An 18,130-nucleotide genomic window follows, 5' to 3' on the forward strand; every position below is an offset into this window, starting at 1 on the left:
ACTGTTTGTCTCATATATATGTCTGTTATCTTCCCTGTCAGTGTGGAACACATCTCACCATGCAAAAACAGAGGATGTGGCTTCTAATGAGACATGTTGCATTATTACAGGATGCCTACGCTCTACCCCACTGGCAAAATTATACTGTTTAGTCGGCATCGCATCACCTGACATCCACAGGGAAGTAGCAACCAGTAATGAAAAGATCAAGGCAGTGACATCTCCATCCCATCATCTGTTCGGATATCATCCAGCACAGCAATGTCTTAAATAGTTTTCTAAGATCTAACCTCATTGTTATAAAAGCTCTAAATAAATAAATAAATAAGTAAATAAAACCCTCTGATGACAAACACTATTGTAACACAAAAGGGTGTTACTAAGTATCCTCTCCACACATATAACTCAGCCTGAATACTAAGCAATAAGGTGGCAGCGTATCCCAATTGAAAAAACAATTAGAAAACCTCTTAATTCAGACGTCATTCAAATATAGGTATACACAGTTATATCTTTCCCTGTCTGATAAATTCAAAAATTATTTTAAAATCTTCTCTACTTCTTTAGTATTCGGCCTTCCTCTCCTGATAAACTTTATAGAGGCCCATTTGTAAAAGCCTAGGCAGACAAATTCTATTAATATATGGAAATAGGGCATGGTAGTTAGAGGCAGAAAATGCTTTTATACCAGACACGAATAACTCATTACGGACTAGAAGAGAAACGGCAGGTAACCATGACTATGAAAGAAGAACCCTTTGATTTAATAATGTTGCTTTTTTAGGATTCAAGGGTAGGTTTCTTTCTTCCTACCTAGCCTTCTCTTCTCTGCTTAGGGCTTCCAAGCTCAAAAGGAGCGGGAGAGCAGCTTGAACCTCTCTCTCAGTGGCAGAGATTCGAAGGCAGTATCAAACACTCCTAACTCACGCTGAGAGAGAAAGGATGAAAGATACACCGAAGAAAGCTACAAGGCACCGTCAAGAGCAGCCTCTTGAAAATCCCAGGAAATCCCAGGTTGCACACCTCTAATTAAGTCAAGAATTTCAGCATCTCCTCAGGAAGAAAGCAAGCCGTCGACTTCACAGAAAGGATGCCGCTGCAGAGCCAGCAAAAGCTTCCGTCAAGTGCGGCCCTGCTTTATTTATACCCGCCTCTCTCGGTTTGGTGCCCTCCAGGTCTTTCAGATTCTTGTCATCCCCCGTCAGTGTGGCTAACCTTGGCCAAGACTGATTTCCATTTATAGACTGATTTCAGAGCAGAGCTCTTCGAGCAGGGAACAGAATAGATGATTCAGTCCAAGGCATCGTCTCACCTGGTTGCATCAGTATTAGCTAGGTTTGGAGGCTTATTCCAGAGTTATCTGGGACACAGAATCATTGATGGCCTGTGCATTTATTATCTATTTCTTCTTGCTTCTGCTTTCATAAAGCTGTTTCTTCACTTCATTGAGAGCAACTCAATTGTATTCCTGTTTTAAATTGTTATTTTATGATGTTTTATACTTATTATCGATGTATTTGGATTGTGTTGTTGAAGGCTTTCATGGCTGGAATCACTGGGTTGTTGTAGGTTTTTCCGGGCTATATGGCCATGTTCTAGTGGCATTTTCTCCTGACGTTTCGCCTGCATCTATGGCAAGCATCCTCAGAGGTAGTGAGGTCTGTTGGAACTAGGAAAAAGGGTTTATATATCTGTGGAATGACCAGGGTGAGACAAAGGACTTTTGTCTGCTGGAGCTAGGTGTGAATGTTTCAACTGACCACCTTGATTAGCATTTAATGTCTTGGAAGTGCCTGGGGGGAATCTTTTGTTGAGAGTGATTTGATGTGTCTGACTGTTTACTCTCTGTTGTTATACTGTTGTAATTTTTGAGTTTTTTAATACTGGTAGCCAGATTTGGTACATTTTCATGGTTTCCTCCTTTCCGTTGAAATTGTCCACATGCTTGTGGATTTCAATGGCTTCTCTGTGTAGTCTGACATGGTGGTTGTTGGAGTGGTCCAGCATTTCTGTGTTCTCAAATCATATGCTGTGTCCAGGCTGGTTCCTCAGGTGCTCTGCTATGGCTGACTTCTCTGGTTGAAGTAGTCTGAAGTGCCTTTCATGTTCCTTGATTCATGTTTGGGCAACACTGCATTTGGTGGTCCCTATGTTGACTTGTCCACAGTATTAAAAAACTCAAAAATTACAACAGCATAACAACAGAGAGTAAACAGTCAGGCAGTTTGGTTCAATTCTATCATTGGTGGAGTTCAGAATGCTCTTTGATTGTAGGTGAATTATTATTATTATTAACTTTATTTGTACCCCGCTAGCATCTCCCAAAGAACTCGATGTGGCTTACATAGGCCAAGGCCTCAAAACACAACACAACAATACAACACCTAAAGCGAATTAAAAACAGTTAAAGCAATATTAACAACAAGCAATAAACAATACAACAAGACACTATAAAACTGGGCCGGGCCAGAGTAGTGGGTACAAGATTAAAAGTGCTGATGTGGCAGGAGGTATATAGGTATTATAAATCTCAGCAACTTCAACTCCTAAGTATCAAGGAGTATTCCCCCCAAACTTCATCTGTCTTCATATTTGGGCATATGGAATATTCATGCCAAGTTTGTCCAGATCCATCATTGTTTGAGTCCACAGTGCTCTCTGGATGTAGGTGAACTATAAATCTCAGCAACTTCAACTCCCAAGTGTCAAGGAGTATTCCCCCCAAACTCCATCTGTGTTCATATTTGGGCATATGGTCCAGATCCATAATTGTTTGGGTCCACAGTGCTCTCTGGATGTAGGTGAACTACAACTCCCAAACTCAAGGTCAATGCCCACCAAACCCTTCTAGTGTTTTCTATTGGCCATGGGAGTCCTGTGTACATTTGGTTCAATTCCATAATTGGTGGTGTTCAGAATGCTCATTGATTGTAGGTGTACTATAAATCCCAGCAACTACAACTCCTAAATGTCAAGGTCTATTTTCCCCAAACTCCACCAGTGTTCACATTTGGGCATATTGAGTATCCTTGCCAAGTTTGGTCCAGATCCATCATTGTTTGAGTCCACATTGCTCTCTGGATGTAGGTGAACTACAACTCCCAAACTCAAGGTCAATACCCACCTAACCCTTCTAGTGTTTTCTATTGGGAGTCCTGTGTACCACATTTGGTTCAATTCCATAATTGGTGGAGTTCAGAATGCTCTTTGATTGTAGGTGTACTATAAATCCCAGCAACTACAACTCCGAAATGCCAAATTCAATTTTTTTTTTAGTGATGGTCGCTCCTTGGGTTAGTAGGTGTCTTGTGGCCAAATTTATCGGCAATTCGTCCAGTGGTTATTGAGTTATGTTAATCCCACAAACGAAAATTACATTTTTATTTATATTGATTCCTACCAAGATGATTGCCTAGATCCTTGACAACTACTCCTGATTGCACGGCTCAGTGGTTTAGAGATGACCTGGTTGGTTCTGCAAGTGCAAAGAGATTCCCAGCCAGCAGCATTGTCTCCTTCAAGCTCAGCCAAGACCAATTAAAACAGCAGAGGCAGAGAAAATGCTGGTGCTACTGCAGCCTGGGGATTTTTTTTGACAAACCACTCCACAAAAATCCAACTGCAGAAAAGAAGACCACAGCAAAGACATCCAGTCACTTGGATTGTCTGATCAGGGCTAATTATACAAAACAAGCTATTCCGTCCCAAAGTCTCAAGGGTATAAGGACAGGAATGAGGAAAAAGTCAAGTCAGAACTTCATCAAAAGAGCAACTGAGCGAGGAGGGCAGTTACAAAAAAGAAAAAAAGCAAGCCAGGATAACTGACAATAATGATATACCAAGATGTCATGCAATAAGCTGCAGGACAAGCCGTGTCCCACATCCAATTAAAGATGACAGAATCCAGTGGGGATTTAAACAAGCTGGAATTTGTCCAGAATACTAAGCGGCAACTCATGGTTCAGATAAAAAGTGTAATGAAACATGAGAGAAATGTAGAACTAGTACAAAATCAAAATGCACCCATGCATTTGAAGAGCATTTATTTTACGTTTGAAATCACCAGTGAGATTTTTGGGGTTATCAAACCAGCAATACGCTGGTCTATCTCAAGGGATGACAGAGACAACCAGCCAAACCTAAAGGTATCCAAAGATTTTATCCTTTGAGACAGGCACTGCAGATTTGCGCTCTCAGGGCCCATCCAGACAGGGCACAAAATGCGCACCATATTGTCAAAGGCTTCCATGGCTGGAATCATTGGGTTGTTGTAGGTTTTTCAGGCTATATGGTCATGTTCTAGAGGCATTCTCTCCTGATGTTTCACCTGCATCTATGGCAGGCATCCTCAGAGGTTGTGAGGTCAGACCTCACACTCTCTGAGGATGCCTGCTAAAGATGCAGGAAAACCCTGCTTTTTCCCAAGGTAATTTGATAGTGAGTTAGAACCCACTATAGCCGCTGTCTGGACTTCCCCCTCAGAAGTCCTAATTCAGCCCGGAAAACCATGAGGGCTCCAACCCCCTCCCCACTCCACCCCCACCAAAAAGCTTTTAAATTTTAATTATTACATTTGGCCCAGCCATAGATTTTTAAACGCCATTGTGTTACTGTTAATGTTTATTGCTTATTTTCTGTCATGAGTTTTATTTTTATTGTTTTGTATTACTAGTTGTTATTGTTTTTATTATTGGTGTATTGTGGGCTCGGCCTCATGCAAGCCGCACCGAGTCCCTTGGGGAGATGGTAGCGGGGTATAAATAGAGTTATTATTATTATTATTATTATTATTATTATTATAAGAAAAAAATAAGTTACTGGCTTGTCCCTCCTGCCGGCCTTTTCCTGGCATATAGCAATGACGCGCCAGGAAAAGGGGGGAGCAGGACTTATTTCCCCCTGCCCTCCTCTCCTGGCGCATCATTCCTATGCAATAGGAGAGCTCTGGCAGCAATTTCATGGTAGCTGGGTAACTTATTTTACTTTCCCCCCTGTTTTTAAGCCTCAATCAATGGCTGATACTAAATGAGAGACTCCCCCCTGGGCACACAGAGGTCTGGGCAACTTGGAAGGCGCTGAACAGACTGCGCTCTGGCACCACGAGATGCTGAGCCAACCTTCAGAAATGGGGCCACAAAGTGAAATCCACAACATGTGAGTGTGGAGAAGAGCAAACTACGGACCACCTTCTGCAATGCAACCTGAGCCCTGCCACATGCACAAGGGAGGACCTCCTTGCGGCAACACCAGAAGCACTCCAAGTGGCCAGATACTGCTCAAAGGACATTTAATCAGTTACCAAGCTTGCAAACTCTGTGTCTTTTGTATGTTTGTTCTGTCAAAAATGTAATACAACTGTTCAGTTGCCTGACAAGATAAATAAATAAGGGGTTTTGGAGGGGTGGGGGCTGTCTCCCTATCCTCTCGAAAGGAGGGCATCTGGGACACCTCCAACCCGGACAGAAGTGTGTTTTTAAAATGTGATTGCTCCCGGACAAAGGGCTATCTGGAACAGCCCTCAGAAATAAAAGGACAAAAAAAAAAAGCTAGGGTGAGTATCCATTCTCCAATTACTAAAAATGACACACCAAGTCATCACTTGGAAGTCCCTGAACAGACTCAGAAGTGGAGTGGGCAGATCAAAAGACAACCTGGCAAAATGGAACTACCTAGAAGAAACCTCCACTTTGTGCGACTCCGCATCTATATGCTTGTCCGCAATGACCTGCCTCATGTACAGTGGAAGAATTGTTGGAGGCTACAGACAATGCAGTCGCTGATCAAAAGATATTTAGCCGCTTGTGCTCCTTCTATTTTTATGAGTTTTATATTCATTTATGCAATGCTTTTGATACAAAATAAATCAATAAATAAAATGATCTGTCTCAATAAGCCAAAATGACTTAAATAAATTGTAGACAACACATGCCATTTTGCAGAATAAACTAAAGAAAAGATGTTTCTTTTAAGCAGGAGAAAATAACGTTATGTAACAAAATTTGAAAGAAATTCTGTTCCTTGTTTGAAAGTGTTATTTCCTGTTTAATTGTGTGGTCCTTACTTTGAAAGTAGTTGTTCTACTCCAGAAACTTTTCTGGCTGTCACAAACTATGTTGAATTGGTTGAGACCCTATGATGTACTCATTGAAAAACAAGTGCAAAATGTGCTGCAGGATGTCACGACTGCAAAGACAATGTTTTTCCAGTTTCATAAACTTTTTCTATGTTTTTATGATAGAACCAATTAGGAAATTGCATTTATAACCCAGGAGCAAAAATCGTGTTACATACTGTGTAATCAATTCAGACCATTTCCCACAACATAGAACTTTCCAAATGTGTTGTGAACTACAGCTACCTCTATGCCCAGTTGAAATTTATGGGTGCCAAGGTTTAGGAAGACTAATGAAGACGGTTGATATCAAAGGAAAAGAAGGGATGTCAGTTGAAGAACAGCAGCAGAAGAGAGAGCCATTTGTGTATTAACTTCTGAATGACCCCAAAGTGCTGTATGCTCCTCAAGATTCACCCCATTTTAAACAACACAGGGCCACTCTCCACATCATCAGAGCAGTATTTGCTAAAGGAAATTATTCTGGCAGCTATCACGCTGGCATATTCTTGAAACATTACTTGAATACCAATGTTACAAACATCTCCAAATTTGGGTGACCCTTGCTGACAGATAGTTGTATTTGCAATGCATCAATGCCTTTATTGATTTGAAAAGTATACTTTGGTTTCTCTTACCTGCATTTGAAATCACAGGATCCAGCTGCCAGCAAGACATTATTGGGGTGCCAATCCAGACTAAGGACAGTGGAGCGAATGGGTTTCTTAATGTGCTTGCTTACCCACCTAGAGACCAGAAAAAGCAGTAAGAGACTTTCTATTGTTGCCATTTAAGTAATATATATGGTGGACCATATATATTATGGTATTAGACATGGGCAAACTTTGGCCTTCCAGGTGTTTTGGACTTTGGCTCACACAAAGGCTGTTGGGAATTGTGGGAGTTGAGGTCCTGGGCACCTGGGGGTGCCAAAGTTTGCTCATGCCTGAATATACAAACATATGGAATACATACACATATATATTCATATTATATTACCTAATGCGTTTTAACTTTTGTGTTATGTATTCAGTATGTGTATGTTTTAATATATGCTTGTATGTTTGCAATTAAACTAGGAGAGGAGGGTAAGAAATAGATTACTACTACTACTACTACACACATTTATGCATTAATACATAGTAAAAATTGTTAATTTCCCATTTGCCGGGGTTCAGGTTCCTATTTTTGTTTGTAATTTTCTTGATTTTATATGCTGTACGGCGCTTTGAATCCTACTGTGGGAGAAAAACAGACTAAAAATAAATAAACAAATTTTAAAAAATGGGGTTGGCACTACACCACAAGAGTCACACAAATATTTATTTATTATTTATTTATTTCGGGCACTTCTACCCCGCCCTTCTCAACCCCCAGGGGGGACTCAGGGCGGCTTACATCGGCACAATTCGATGCCAACAATTCAACAAATAAATTACATAACACCACGAACCACAGTAGTTAAAACAATCAATTAAAACAATAACAATTAAGCAATTAAAAGCCAATCTAGAAACAATATTCTGTTTCTGCCACATAGTAAACCTCAGGGGAACAAGCGAACTGGTTAAATCCATAAAAGACTGGTTTACTTGTAAAAGTATTTATAGGCTTGAGTATCTGAAACTTCAAAACCTCAATTTTTTGCTTTTTGTACGTTTATTGTGTGTACATCACCTTTGTTTCATGCACAAATTTATTAAAAGCTACTGAGTATCAAATTACCATCAGGCTGTTTGTATAAACTTTATATGCAATATAAATGAATTTTGTGCTTAGATCAGGGATCCATCTCAATAAAATCTCATTAAGTATAAGAAATATTCTCCAAAAAATCCAATACCCAGAACACTTTTGTTCCCAAGCATTTCAAATAAGAGATACTCAAGTTGAATAATAAGAATATTATAAGAATATCTTATCCAAAGAGATGGAATGGAAGTCACCTTTTTCTTCTTTTTTTTTTTGTGTGTGTGTGGATGTATTTTTGTAGTTTATATATATATTTTTAAATCTTTTTTTTTAGGGTTTATTTAGGATGTCCCTTTTACTTTACTGGCCTTTCCCTTTCTCTTTTTTCTTCTTCACTTTTCCATACCTTATTGTTCTCACTCTTTCGTTGTATTCTATATAAAAATTTAATAAAATTTATTTAAAAAAAAGAAGAGATACTCAAGTTGTTCTACATATGCAACCTGAAACCCTGTTTGGATACAGAGGCAACCTAACTTCTCAAGCAAATTAAGGAAGACTGAAGGATTTTTGAATCAGATGGAGATATTCTATGATTTTGAGGGGTAATAAACAGATTTAAGAGAAGTCATGATAACTCAGACTCCACAGATTTCCTGGAAATAATGTAAATAATTTTTTTTAATACTAAACATGATCAATTTATAGCTCACTGATAACCAGCACCATACATTTCAAATTTCCAGTTGTCCATTGTTTGTATTTGGTCAAACTGTGTGTTATTTTGATGATATGCAATTCTGTTTTATGTGAGGCACCTTGAGTGCTTTGTAAGCCAGCACAAGGAGATGGTGGCAGGGTATTATTATTATTAGTAGTAGTAGTAGTAGTAGTAGTAGTGTTACAGAAGTTGAGAAATATTCTTAGGGAAGCAACCAGCATTTGACTTCTCACCAGTCATTTTCAGACTCAAAGTAGCACACAGATATGAGTCGGGCTCCGCTTCCAACAGCAAATTTGTTCTCCAAGGGGGACCACTTCACAAAGGTGGCTGCACGGTTGATCCTCAGAATGACCAGAGTTGGCTTCCACACACCATCCTTCTGACTCCAGACATAAGCGTTACGATCAGCGCCGCAGGTGACAATACGGTCACTCTTGGGGGCCCAATCAATGCCTGCAAATTTGACAAAATATTATCATCATAGAATCAAAGAGTTGGAAGAGACCTCTTGAGCCATCCAGTCCAACCCCATTCTGCCAAGAAGCAGGTATGTTGCATTCAAATCACCCCTGACAGATGGCCATCCAGCCTCTGTTTAAAAGCTTCCAAAGATGGAGCCTCCACCACACTCTGGGGCAGAGAGTTCCACTGCTGAATGGCTCTCACAGTCAGGAAGTTCTTCCTCATGTTCAGATGGAATCTCCTCTCTTGTCGTTTGAAGCCATTGTTCCGCGTCCTAGTCTCCAAGGAAGCAGAAAACAAGCTTGGCTCCCTCCACCATCATGTATTCACTGTATATGGCACTTCCCAAGCAAAGAACAACAAACAGTTCTCTGTCCCCATTAAGACAGGGCAGAAAAGGAAAAGGGAATGATAGTGTGGGGAGATATTAAACTCAGCAGATATTGCCTCTTCTTCTACCCCACTGCACACCCTCAACGCCAAGGCAGAGGCAGCTGGGATGGAGGAAGGGTCTTCCATCTGCTTCTTGGCTTAGACCAGTGTTTCTCAACCTGGGGGCCGGGACCCCTGTGGAGGTCATGAGGTGTCCATCCAGCCTCTGTTTAAAAGCTTCCAAAGAAGGAGCCTCCACCACACTCTGGGGCAGAGAGTTCCACTGCTGAACGGCTCTCACAGTCAGGAAGTTCTTCCTCATGTTCAGATGGAATCTCCTCTCTTGTAGTTTGAAGCCATTGCTCCATTGCGTCCTAGTCTCCAGGGAAGCAGAAAACAAGCTTGCTCCCTCCTCCTCCCTGTGGCTTCCTCTCACATATTTATACATGTGAAGATTGTTTTGAATTCTGCTCTTGTCTTTTGGAGTATGAGCTCTCCCTCCCAAACATCTACAAACTTGATGATCCTGACTTCTAATCTTATTATTTATTTATCTACTATTTATTGAGGGCTTTTATTTGCTGGGGAAAGTGGAAGATAAAAGGAAGAGGGGCCGACCAAGGGCAAGATGGATGGATGGCATCCTTGAAGTGACTGGACTGACCTTGAAGGAGCTGGGGGTGGTGATGGCCGACAGGGAGCTCTGGCGTGGGCTGGTCCATGAAGTCACGAAGAGTCGGAGACGACTGAACGAATGAACAACAACATATCCTGTCCTTTCTCAACCTCCGCAAAGGGACCAAGGATGGCTAACAAAATGGCACCCCATGCCGCCCACATCAAAACATAAATATACAATTAACAGTAATGTAATAATAACAATATATAACAGTATAAACAGTATAAAATCAGACAACAAATAGTCAGTGGTCACCGATTTAAATCATTATTCAAGGGCAGTCCATCAGTTCTAAATAAGTCAACACGTCAGTAGGTCAGCCTATTCTCCAAAGGCCTGATCCCATAGCCAATATTTTACTTGTTTCTGGAAGGTCAAGAGGGATGCAGCAGATCTAATTTCACTCGGGAGGGAGTTCCACAGCTGGGGGGGGGGGGCACCACAGAAAAGGTCCTGTCCCTTGTCCACGCCAGACGTGATTGTGACAATGGGGGGACAATGAGCAGGGTCTCCTCAGATCAGGCATGGGGAACCTTCGGCTCTCCAGGTGTGGTGGACTTCAACTCCCACAATTCCTTGAGGCCAAGGTAAGCCTTTGGGGTGAATGCCGAGCCTCAAGGAATTGTGGGAGTTGATGTCCACCACAACTGGAGAGCCGAAGGTTCCTGACCCCTGCCTCAGATGATCTTAGGGCCATAGGTGGATCGTAGCGGGAGATACGTTCGGACAAGTAAACTGGGCCAGAACCATTAAGGGCTTTATAGACCAAGGCCAGCACTTTGAATTGTGCTCGGAAGCTGATAGGCAGCCAGTGGAGCTGGCGTAACAAGGGCGTTGTGCGCTCCCTGTACCCAGCCCCAGCGAGCAGCCTGGCTACTGAACATTGGACTAGTTGAAGCTTCCGGGCAGTCTTCAGAGGCAACTCCACGTAGAGTGCATTGCAGTAGTCTATTCAGGATGTAACAAGAGCGTGGACCACCGTGGCCAAGTCAGGCTTCCCAAGGTATGGGCGCAGCTGGTGCACAAGTCTAAATCATGAATAAAGATGTTGAGCAGAACCGGGCCCAGGACAGAACCCTCCTTATGGCACTCAACTCGTCATTTATTTCCGTAAATGTTTCTGCGATATGAAGAAGCAGCATACTGCACCTTATTTATTTATTTCAAACATATTACTTAAGCTGCAATCCACTCAGTAATTATGGCCAGTAAAAACCAGCTTATTTTAATTGCAAGCTCTCATTGACACGACTTTAGAATGATAACCTAAAATTAAGGATTCAGTCCAAAGTAGAGCATCACGCCACCCAAGCGATGTACTGTTACTTTTCTTAGATTTTAATTGGCACCCCACAGATTATGTTCCCTTAAGCTTCTGTGACAAGCAAGATGACAAGGATTTTGATAAGTCCACATATGTGGGATTTCTCCCTTCCTCCTGTGCTTTACAGGCTAAGCTTTCTATTTAAAAAAAATCTAGTTCTTGATTAGAAAGAAATCCCCAGAAAAGAAGTTAAATATAGCGAGTACACAGGTGCTCCGGATACAAATCCGCCTGTTTCTCAAAGATGCTACTTCTGACCTCAAGATGGCAATTTAAATGGGATATGGTAAAGCATCTTTCTGGGATTTTAATGCAATGTAGTCTTCCCTTGATACTTAAGCTCCAACTTGTCCCTCCTAATGCATTTCTGAAATGCAGTTTTCTCACCAATACTACACTGATATCAATTTCTCTGCTTTTATGCAGAATTCATCATTCAAGTTGCATAGGATAGACTACATCTCCTCAAATCAACTCTTCATTTACAACAGGGGTCCCCAAACTACGGCCCGCGGGCCACTTCCAGCCCGCAAAGGAGGAGCGCCCCCCCCCACACACAGTGCCCCTCCCTTGGCTGGCTCATGCTGTCCATCGGGCCTGACAGATAGCATGAGCCAGCCAAGGGCAGCTGCTCCACGTGGCCTACTCACGCGTAAAACACCTCACGAGGTGCTTTACGCGCGAGTAGGCCGCGCGGGGCTGCTCCTCCCTTGACAGGCTCACGCTATCCGTCAGGCCCGATGGGCAGTGTGAGCCAGCCAAGGGAGGCTGCCCCGGCGCTCCATGCAGTCAGGCTGGCCAGATGACCTTGGAGGTGTCTACGGACAACGCCGGCTCTTCTTACAAATGCAGATGAGCACCACAGCCCAGAGTCAGACACGGCTGGCCTTCATGTCAGAGGAAAACCTCTAACTAGGAAAATTGTGGAAGATCCAGGGTGGGAGAAAGAACTCTTGTCTGTTGGAGGCAGGTATGAATGTTTCAATTGGCCACCTTGATTGCCATTTCATAGCCTGACAGTTTTTAGGGAGAATCCGTTGTTGAGAGGTGATTAGCTGGCCCTGATTGTTTCTTGTCTGGAGTTCCCCTGCGTTGGAGTGTTGTTCTTTATTTACAGTTATAATTTTAGAGTTTTTTTCAATACTGGTAGCCAGATTTTGTTCAGACTAGAAATAGGAAGATTTCCCATTCTCTGCTCCTGGAATTACTGCCTAAAGAGGGCTAGAAAGAACCTCCTCCCTCTAAGGGCCCTTCCACACAGCAAAATAAGATATGTGCAATCTGCATAGGAATTTTTTTATTGATTTTTTTTAAAAAAACCTATAGTTTGGCCCATCAACGGTCTGAGGGACAGTGAATTGGCCCCGGTTTAAAAAGTTTGAGGACCCCTGATTTACAATATAAAACAGTGTTGAAATACCACTTTTCTAAAAGATAACAAATTCATATGCACAGCTGTCTGAGTGTCAGCTGCATTAAGATCACTTCTGACCACAAGATCATGAGTTCAAAGCCAGCCTGGGTCGGAGTGAGCTTCCGACCAATTGTGTAGCTTGTTGTCGACCTTTGCAACCTGAAAGACAGTTGCATCTGTCAAGTAGGAAAATTAGGTACCACCTATGTGTGGGGAGACTAATTTAACAAAATTTACGAGGCCATAAAAAAGACTCCAGCAAAAGCACTGCAGCAAAAGCATGCGGGGAATGTGGAAATACTTCGTCAGTGTAGCAGATGAATGATGAAAGCGACAGTTCACCTGACGGCCAGAAAAAAGTTAAATAGCCCCTGACTGTTTGTCTATATCTGTTGTGTGTCTTTGGCATTGAATGTCTGCCATATATGTGTACATTGTAATCCGCCCTGAGTCCCCTGCGGGGTGAGAGGGGCGGAATATAAATACTGTAAATAAATAAATAAATAAATAAATATGAATACAGCTAATGCAAAAAATTATATCGAGTGTGAAGCATCAACCAAATGAATAAAAAATTCACCAGTACAGGAACGGAGGATTTTGTGTGTGTGTGTCAGGAGCAACTTGAGAAACTGCAAGCTTCTGATGTGAGAGAATGAGCCGCTGCAAGGACGTTGCTCAGGGGACGCCTAGATATTTGATGTTTTAGCATCCTTGTTGGAGGCTTCTCTCAGGTCCCCGCATGGGGAGCTAGAGCTGACAGAGGGAGCTCATCTATGCTCTCCCTGGATTCGAACCTGCTGGCACAAGGGTTTAACCCACTCCGCCACCGAAGGCTTCTAACCGAGGAATGATTTTAACAGATATTCCTGAAAAGGAACAGATCAACTCTATTATTTCATTCAGAACCTGAACAAACAATATATTACATTTTATACTTGGAGATGTGAAATGCCATTGCTACTATAAGCAAAATGTGTCATTTCTTATTAATGCACAAGATGGAATCAGCTGATGTGTCCCTTACCTGTGATGTGTCCATTGTGTTCTTTCAGTTCATGAGCTTTCACCCACTGGTTACTATTCTTCTTATAGATATGGACTTCATGGTTATTAGGGCTAATGGCAATCTCTGTCAAGAGCACAAACAGATTAGAGTAAATCATGCTTTAAAAAACACATAACCAATATATTTATTTATTTACTGTATTTGTATCCCGCTCTTCTCAGCCCTCAGGGCGACTCAGAGCGGTTAACAAAGCAAATACAATACTTAAACATGATAAAAACAGTTAAAAACAAGTTAAAAGAATAACATTATAACAATCAATAAACATCATAACATCTCATCTCGTGTCATAGTTAAAATCAAGATTCAGTCTCATCATCCAAATGTTCCATATTTCTATATTAGTTACAATGCCTATTCAAATGCCTGCTCAAACAACCAGGTCTTTACTTTCCTCCGAAATGTGAACAGGGAGGGGGCCGATCTAATTTCTGTGGGAAGGACGTTCCACAGCCGAGGAGCCACCACTGAGAAGGCCCTGTCTCTCGTCCCCGCCAACCGTACTACATTGACATACTTTATTCATTGTATCCAACTAAAAGAATGACTTAATAGAGGATGCATAAAGGAATTCTTTGTCAGAGATTTTGGTAACTAAAGGATGCCTGCAGTAATAAAAAGGGATACGGGCAGTCCCTGAGTTACAAACATCTGACTTACATCTGATTCATAGCGAAGAACAGGGCTGAGACAACAGGAAGTGAGAGGAATCTGCCCCTTAGAAGGGAAATTCATTCCTGAAAGAGTTATCATGGGGAAAAGGTGTCTCCACTGAAGCTTTATGACCAATTCTTGATTCCACAACAAGTCAATTTTTTAAAAAACACAATTGTCAAAGGGACAGACAGTGAGGTGAAATCTCCTGAACAGGGACACAGGCATCAAAACAAATGCCAAAACAGTGTTAACCCTTCCCTGTGCTATCCACAACTAACATTATACAAACACACACACACATATCTATATAAATAAAAATGTAATGTTCATTTGTGGTATTCACAGAACTAAAAAACCACTGGGGGAATTGACACCAAATATGGAAACAATACACCTAACAACCCAATTTATGTCCTTCACTCAAAAAAAATTGATTTTGTCATTTGGGAGTTGTAGTTGCTGGGATTTATAGTTCACCTACAATCAAAAACCATTCTGAACTCCACCAACGATGGAAACTTGGCACACTGTTCTCCCATGACCAACATAAAATACTGGAAGAGTTTGGTGGGCAGTGTCCTTTGGTTTTGGAGTTGTAGTTCACCTACATCCAGAGATCACTGTACACTCAAATAATGATGGGACTGGACCAAATCTACACGAATACTCAATATGCCCAAATGTGAACACTGGTGGAGTTTGGGGGAAATAGAATCTTGACATTTGGGAGTTGTAGTTGCTGGGATGTATAGTTCACCTACAATTACAGAACATTCTGAACCCCACCAATGCTAGAATTGGGCCAAACATCCCACACAGAACCCCATGTGGACCACAGCAATGCATGGCAGGGGACGGCTAGTATATATATATGGCTGGAGTTACACTGAAAAAAATGTTCCTGTTCCAATTTACATACAAATCCGACTTAAAAACAAAATTACAGAATCTATCTTGTTTGTAACTTGGGGACTCCCTGTATATTATTTATTTAATTGCCATATTTATATCCTGCCCTTCTGAACCCTGAAGGGGACTCAGAGCAGCACGCAAAGGAACAATTCAATGCCATACATTACAAACAATACATATAAAAACATACACATTAAGACACCCACTAAATACATATCAACATTACAATGATTAAAATCACATAATCCAAATAATAGTCCAGGCTGCTCCAATTATTGCACCATTCCATGTTCACATATTGCACTTCATCCAAATACTTGGTCCACATCCAAATTTTCATCCCCCCCCCCCCCAAAGGTCAGGAGGGAGGGGGCTAATCTTAGTAATGGACTTTTTAGTCCTTATACTACTTTTTCAGAATATTTCAAGGAAATAATAGTAATAATAATAATAATAATAATAATAATAAAACTTTATTTGTAGCCCGCTACCATCTCCCCAAGGGAAATACCTACTTAATTATGTGAATTCTGCAGCCATGTTCGTTTTATAAGATCTTATGTAGGATCTATAATTCCATGATTTAAAATGGGTAGCAATTAAGACAACACTCACGGGTTCGGTCTCTGTTCCAAGCATGACAAGTAATTGGCTCTAGTAGGAACTGATGTAGAGACATTCTGAGTGATGAATGAATTGAAGATTCCAAGCAGGGCAAAGCTGAAATTAATAAGGAGCAATTAGTTACATTTTTCTTACATTCTAAGTCAATCTGATAAAATCAGAACAAATTAAATAACAGATGCTCAAGAGGATTGTTTAAATTTTGAACATTGAGAAAATCAAAGTGCTCTTCCAGCAGTCACCAGTCAATCCCTCTGCAATGCCAGAAATACAGCTTAATAGTGTAACTTTAGAAAATGTTCACAATTTCTGCTCCCTTGGCAGCCCTCTCCACAAAACTCAACATTAGAAATACAACACCGCTTGAGCTCTGCAAGTGAAGCATTCTTCCAAATGAAGCAAAGAGTGTTTGAGGACCGGGACATCCATAGAGATACCAAGGGGCTTGTTTATAAAACCATTGTCCTCCCAATCCTGTTATATGCCTATGAAACATGGACTGTCTACAGATGTCACACTCAACTCCTGGAACGATTCCATCAGTGTTGCCTCCAAATAAATAAATATATTTATAATATACTCAATATTATAAATATATTTATTTATTTATTATATTATATATTACTTATATTATAATATATTATATTTAAATATATTTATTTAATTTATTTATAAATAAAATAAACATATTTAAATATAATATATATTATATAAATAATATATAATACAATAAATAAATATATTTATAATATACTCTATATTATAAATATATCTATTTATTAATTATATTATATATTACTTATAATATATTATATTTAAATATATTTTATTTATAAATAAAATAAATATAATATAATATATATTATATTATAAATAATATATAACATAACAAATAAATATATTTATAATATACTCTGTTATATTATAAATACATAATATGTTATATTATAAATATATTTATTTATTTATTATATATTATTTATATTATAATATATTATATTTAAATATATTTTATTTACTTATTTATAAATAAAATAAATATATTTCAGTATAATATATATTATTATATAAATAATATATAATATAATAAATATATTTATAATATAATATATATTATATATTTATAATATAATATACACACTTAACATAATAATATATATTATATTTAAATATATTTATTTATTTTATTTATAAATAAAATAAATATATTTAAGTATAATATATATTATATAAATAATATATAATATAATATACACACTTTTAACATAATATGATATAATATATATGATATAATATGATATAATATATAATGATATAATATATATGATAATAAATTATATTATATTATAAATGTTATATGTGTGTGTTATATTATATATTTATAATATAATATACACACTTTTAACATAATAATATATATTATATGTAAATATATAATATAATATATATTTATAATAAATTATATTATATTATATTATAAATGTTATATATGTGTGTGTATGAAAATATTCCAAAATAATATTAAAAATACACTTCTGGAATCAAGAATTTCGGATTATATTCCACCTCCTTGAAAAGATGTCATTTCTGTCAGAGGAATGAAGGAAGAGCAGGCTTTGGGGGGGAAAGTAGGCCCATTCTGCTCCTCAGTCCCATTATTTCGTTAAACTATTGCTTTATTTAAAAAAGGATTAAAATATGTATGTTTCCTAGTCAGTTATTACGAGGAAAAGCCTTCCTTCCACTCACCTTTTCCGGGGCTCGCGGACTCTGGTCAGTCAACGCGACGCCGGGGATTCTACTGCAGCCGGCAAAGTAGGCCCGGTTCTTGTACTGCGCCTGCGCGGTCTCCAAGTATCGCACTGCGCCTGCGCGGAGTCTCCAAGTATCGCACTACGCCTGCGCGTAGCCGCCGACAGCCTTCCCTCAAGCGCCTTGACCGGTTTAGTGGAAGTTCCCACATTCCCACATTCACTGCGCATGCGCCGCTTGCTGGGTTTCGGTTATTAAAAAAAGGCTAGGGAGGCTTCTCCCTTTACTGCGCGTGCGCAAAGCGATACGCGTGGGGGAAGCAGAATTGCAGCCAAGC

The 18,130-nt window shown here is 39.8% G+C and overlaps 1 protein-coding gene across 1 annotated transcript in view; it reads right to left on the reverse strand.

The window, feature by feature from the left end:
* Positions 1–17,899, reverse strand: part of LOC132780005 (actin-related protein 2/3 complex subunit 1A) — a 37,434-nt gene extending 19,535 nt beyond the window's left edge. Inside the window, exons 1-5 of the mRNA XM_067461982.1 lie at positions 17,791–17,899; positions 16,033–16,137; positions 13,807–13,911; positions 8,759–8,981; positions 6,751–6,858 (exon numbers count right to left, since the gene is read on the reverse strand). Coding sequence (XP_067318083.1) covers positions 6,751–6,858; positions 8,759–8,981; positions 13,807–13,911; positions 16,033–16,096 — 500 coding nt within the window. The 5' untranslated portion in view covers positions 16,097–16,137; positions 17,791–17,899. The remainder of the gene's footprint in view (positions 1–6,750; positions 6,859–8,758; positions 8,982–13,806; positions 13,912–16,032; positions 16,138–17,790) is intronic.
* Between the last annotated feature and the right edge of the window lie 231 nt (positions 17,900–18,130).

This window comes from Anolis sagrei, chromosome Y (genome assembly GCF_037176765.1).
Source record: "Anolis sagrei isolate rAnoSag1 chromosome Y, rAnoSag1.mat, whole genome shotgun sequence".
Classification (NCBI taxonomy): Eukaryota; Metazoa; Chordata; class Lepidosauria; order Squamata; family Dactyloidae; genus Anolis; species Anolis sagrei.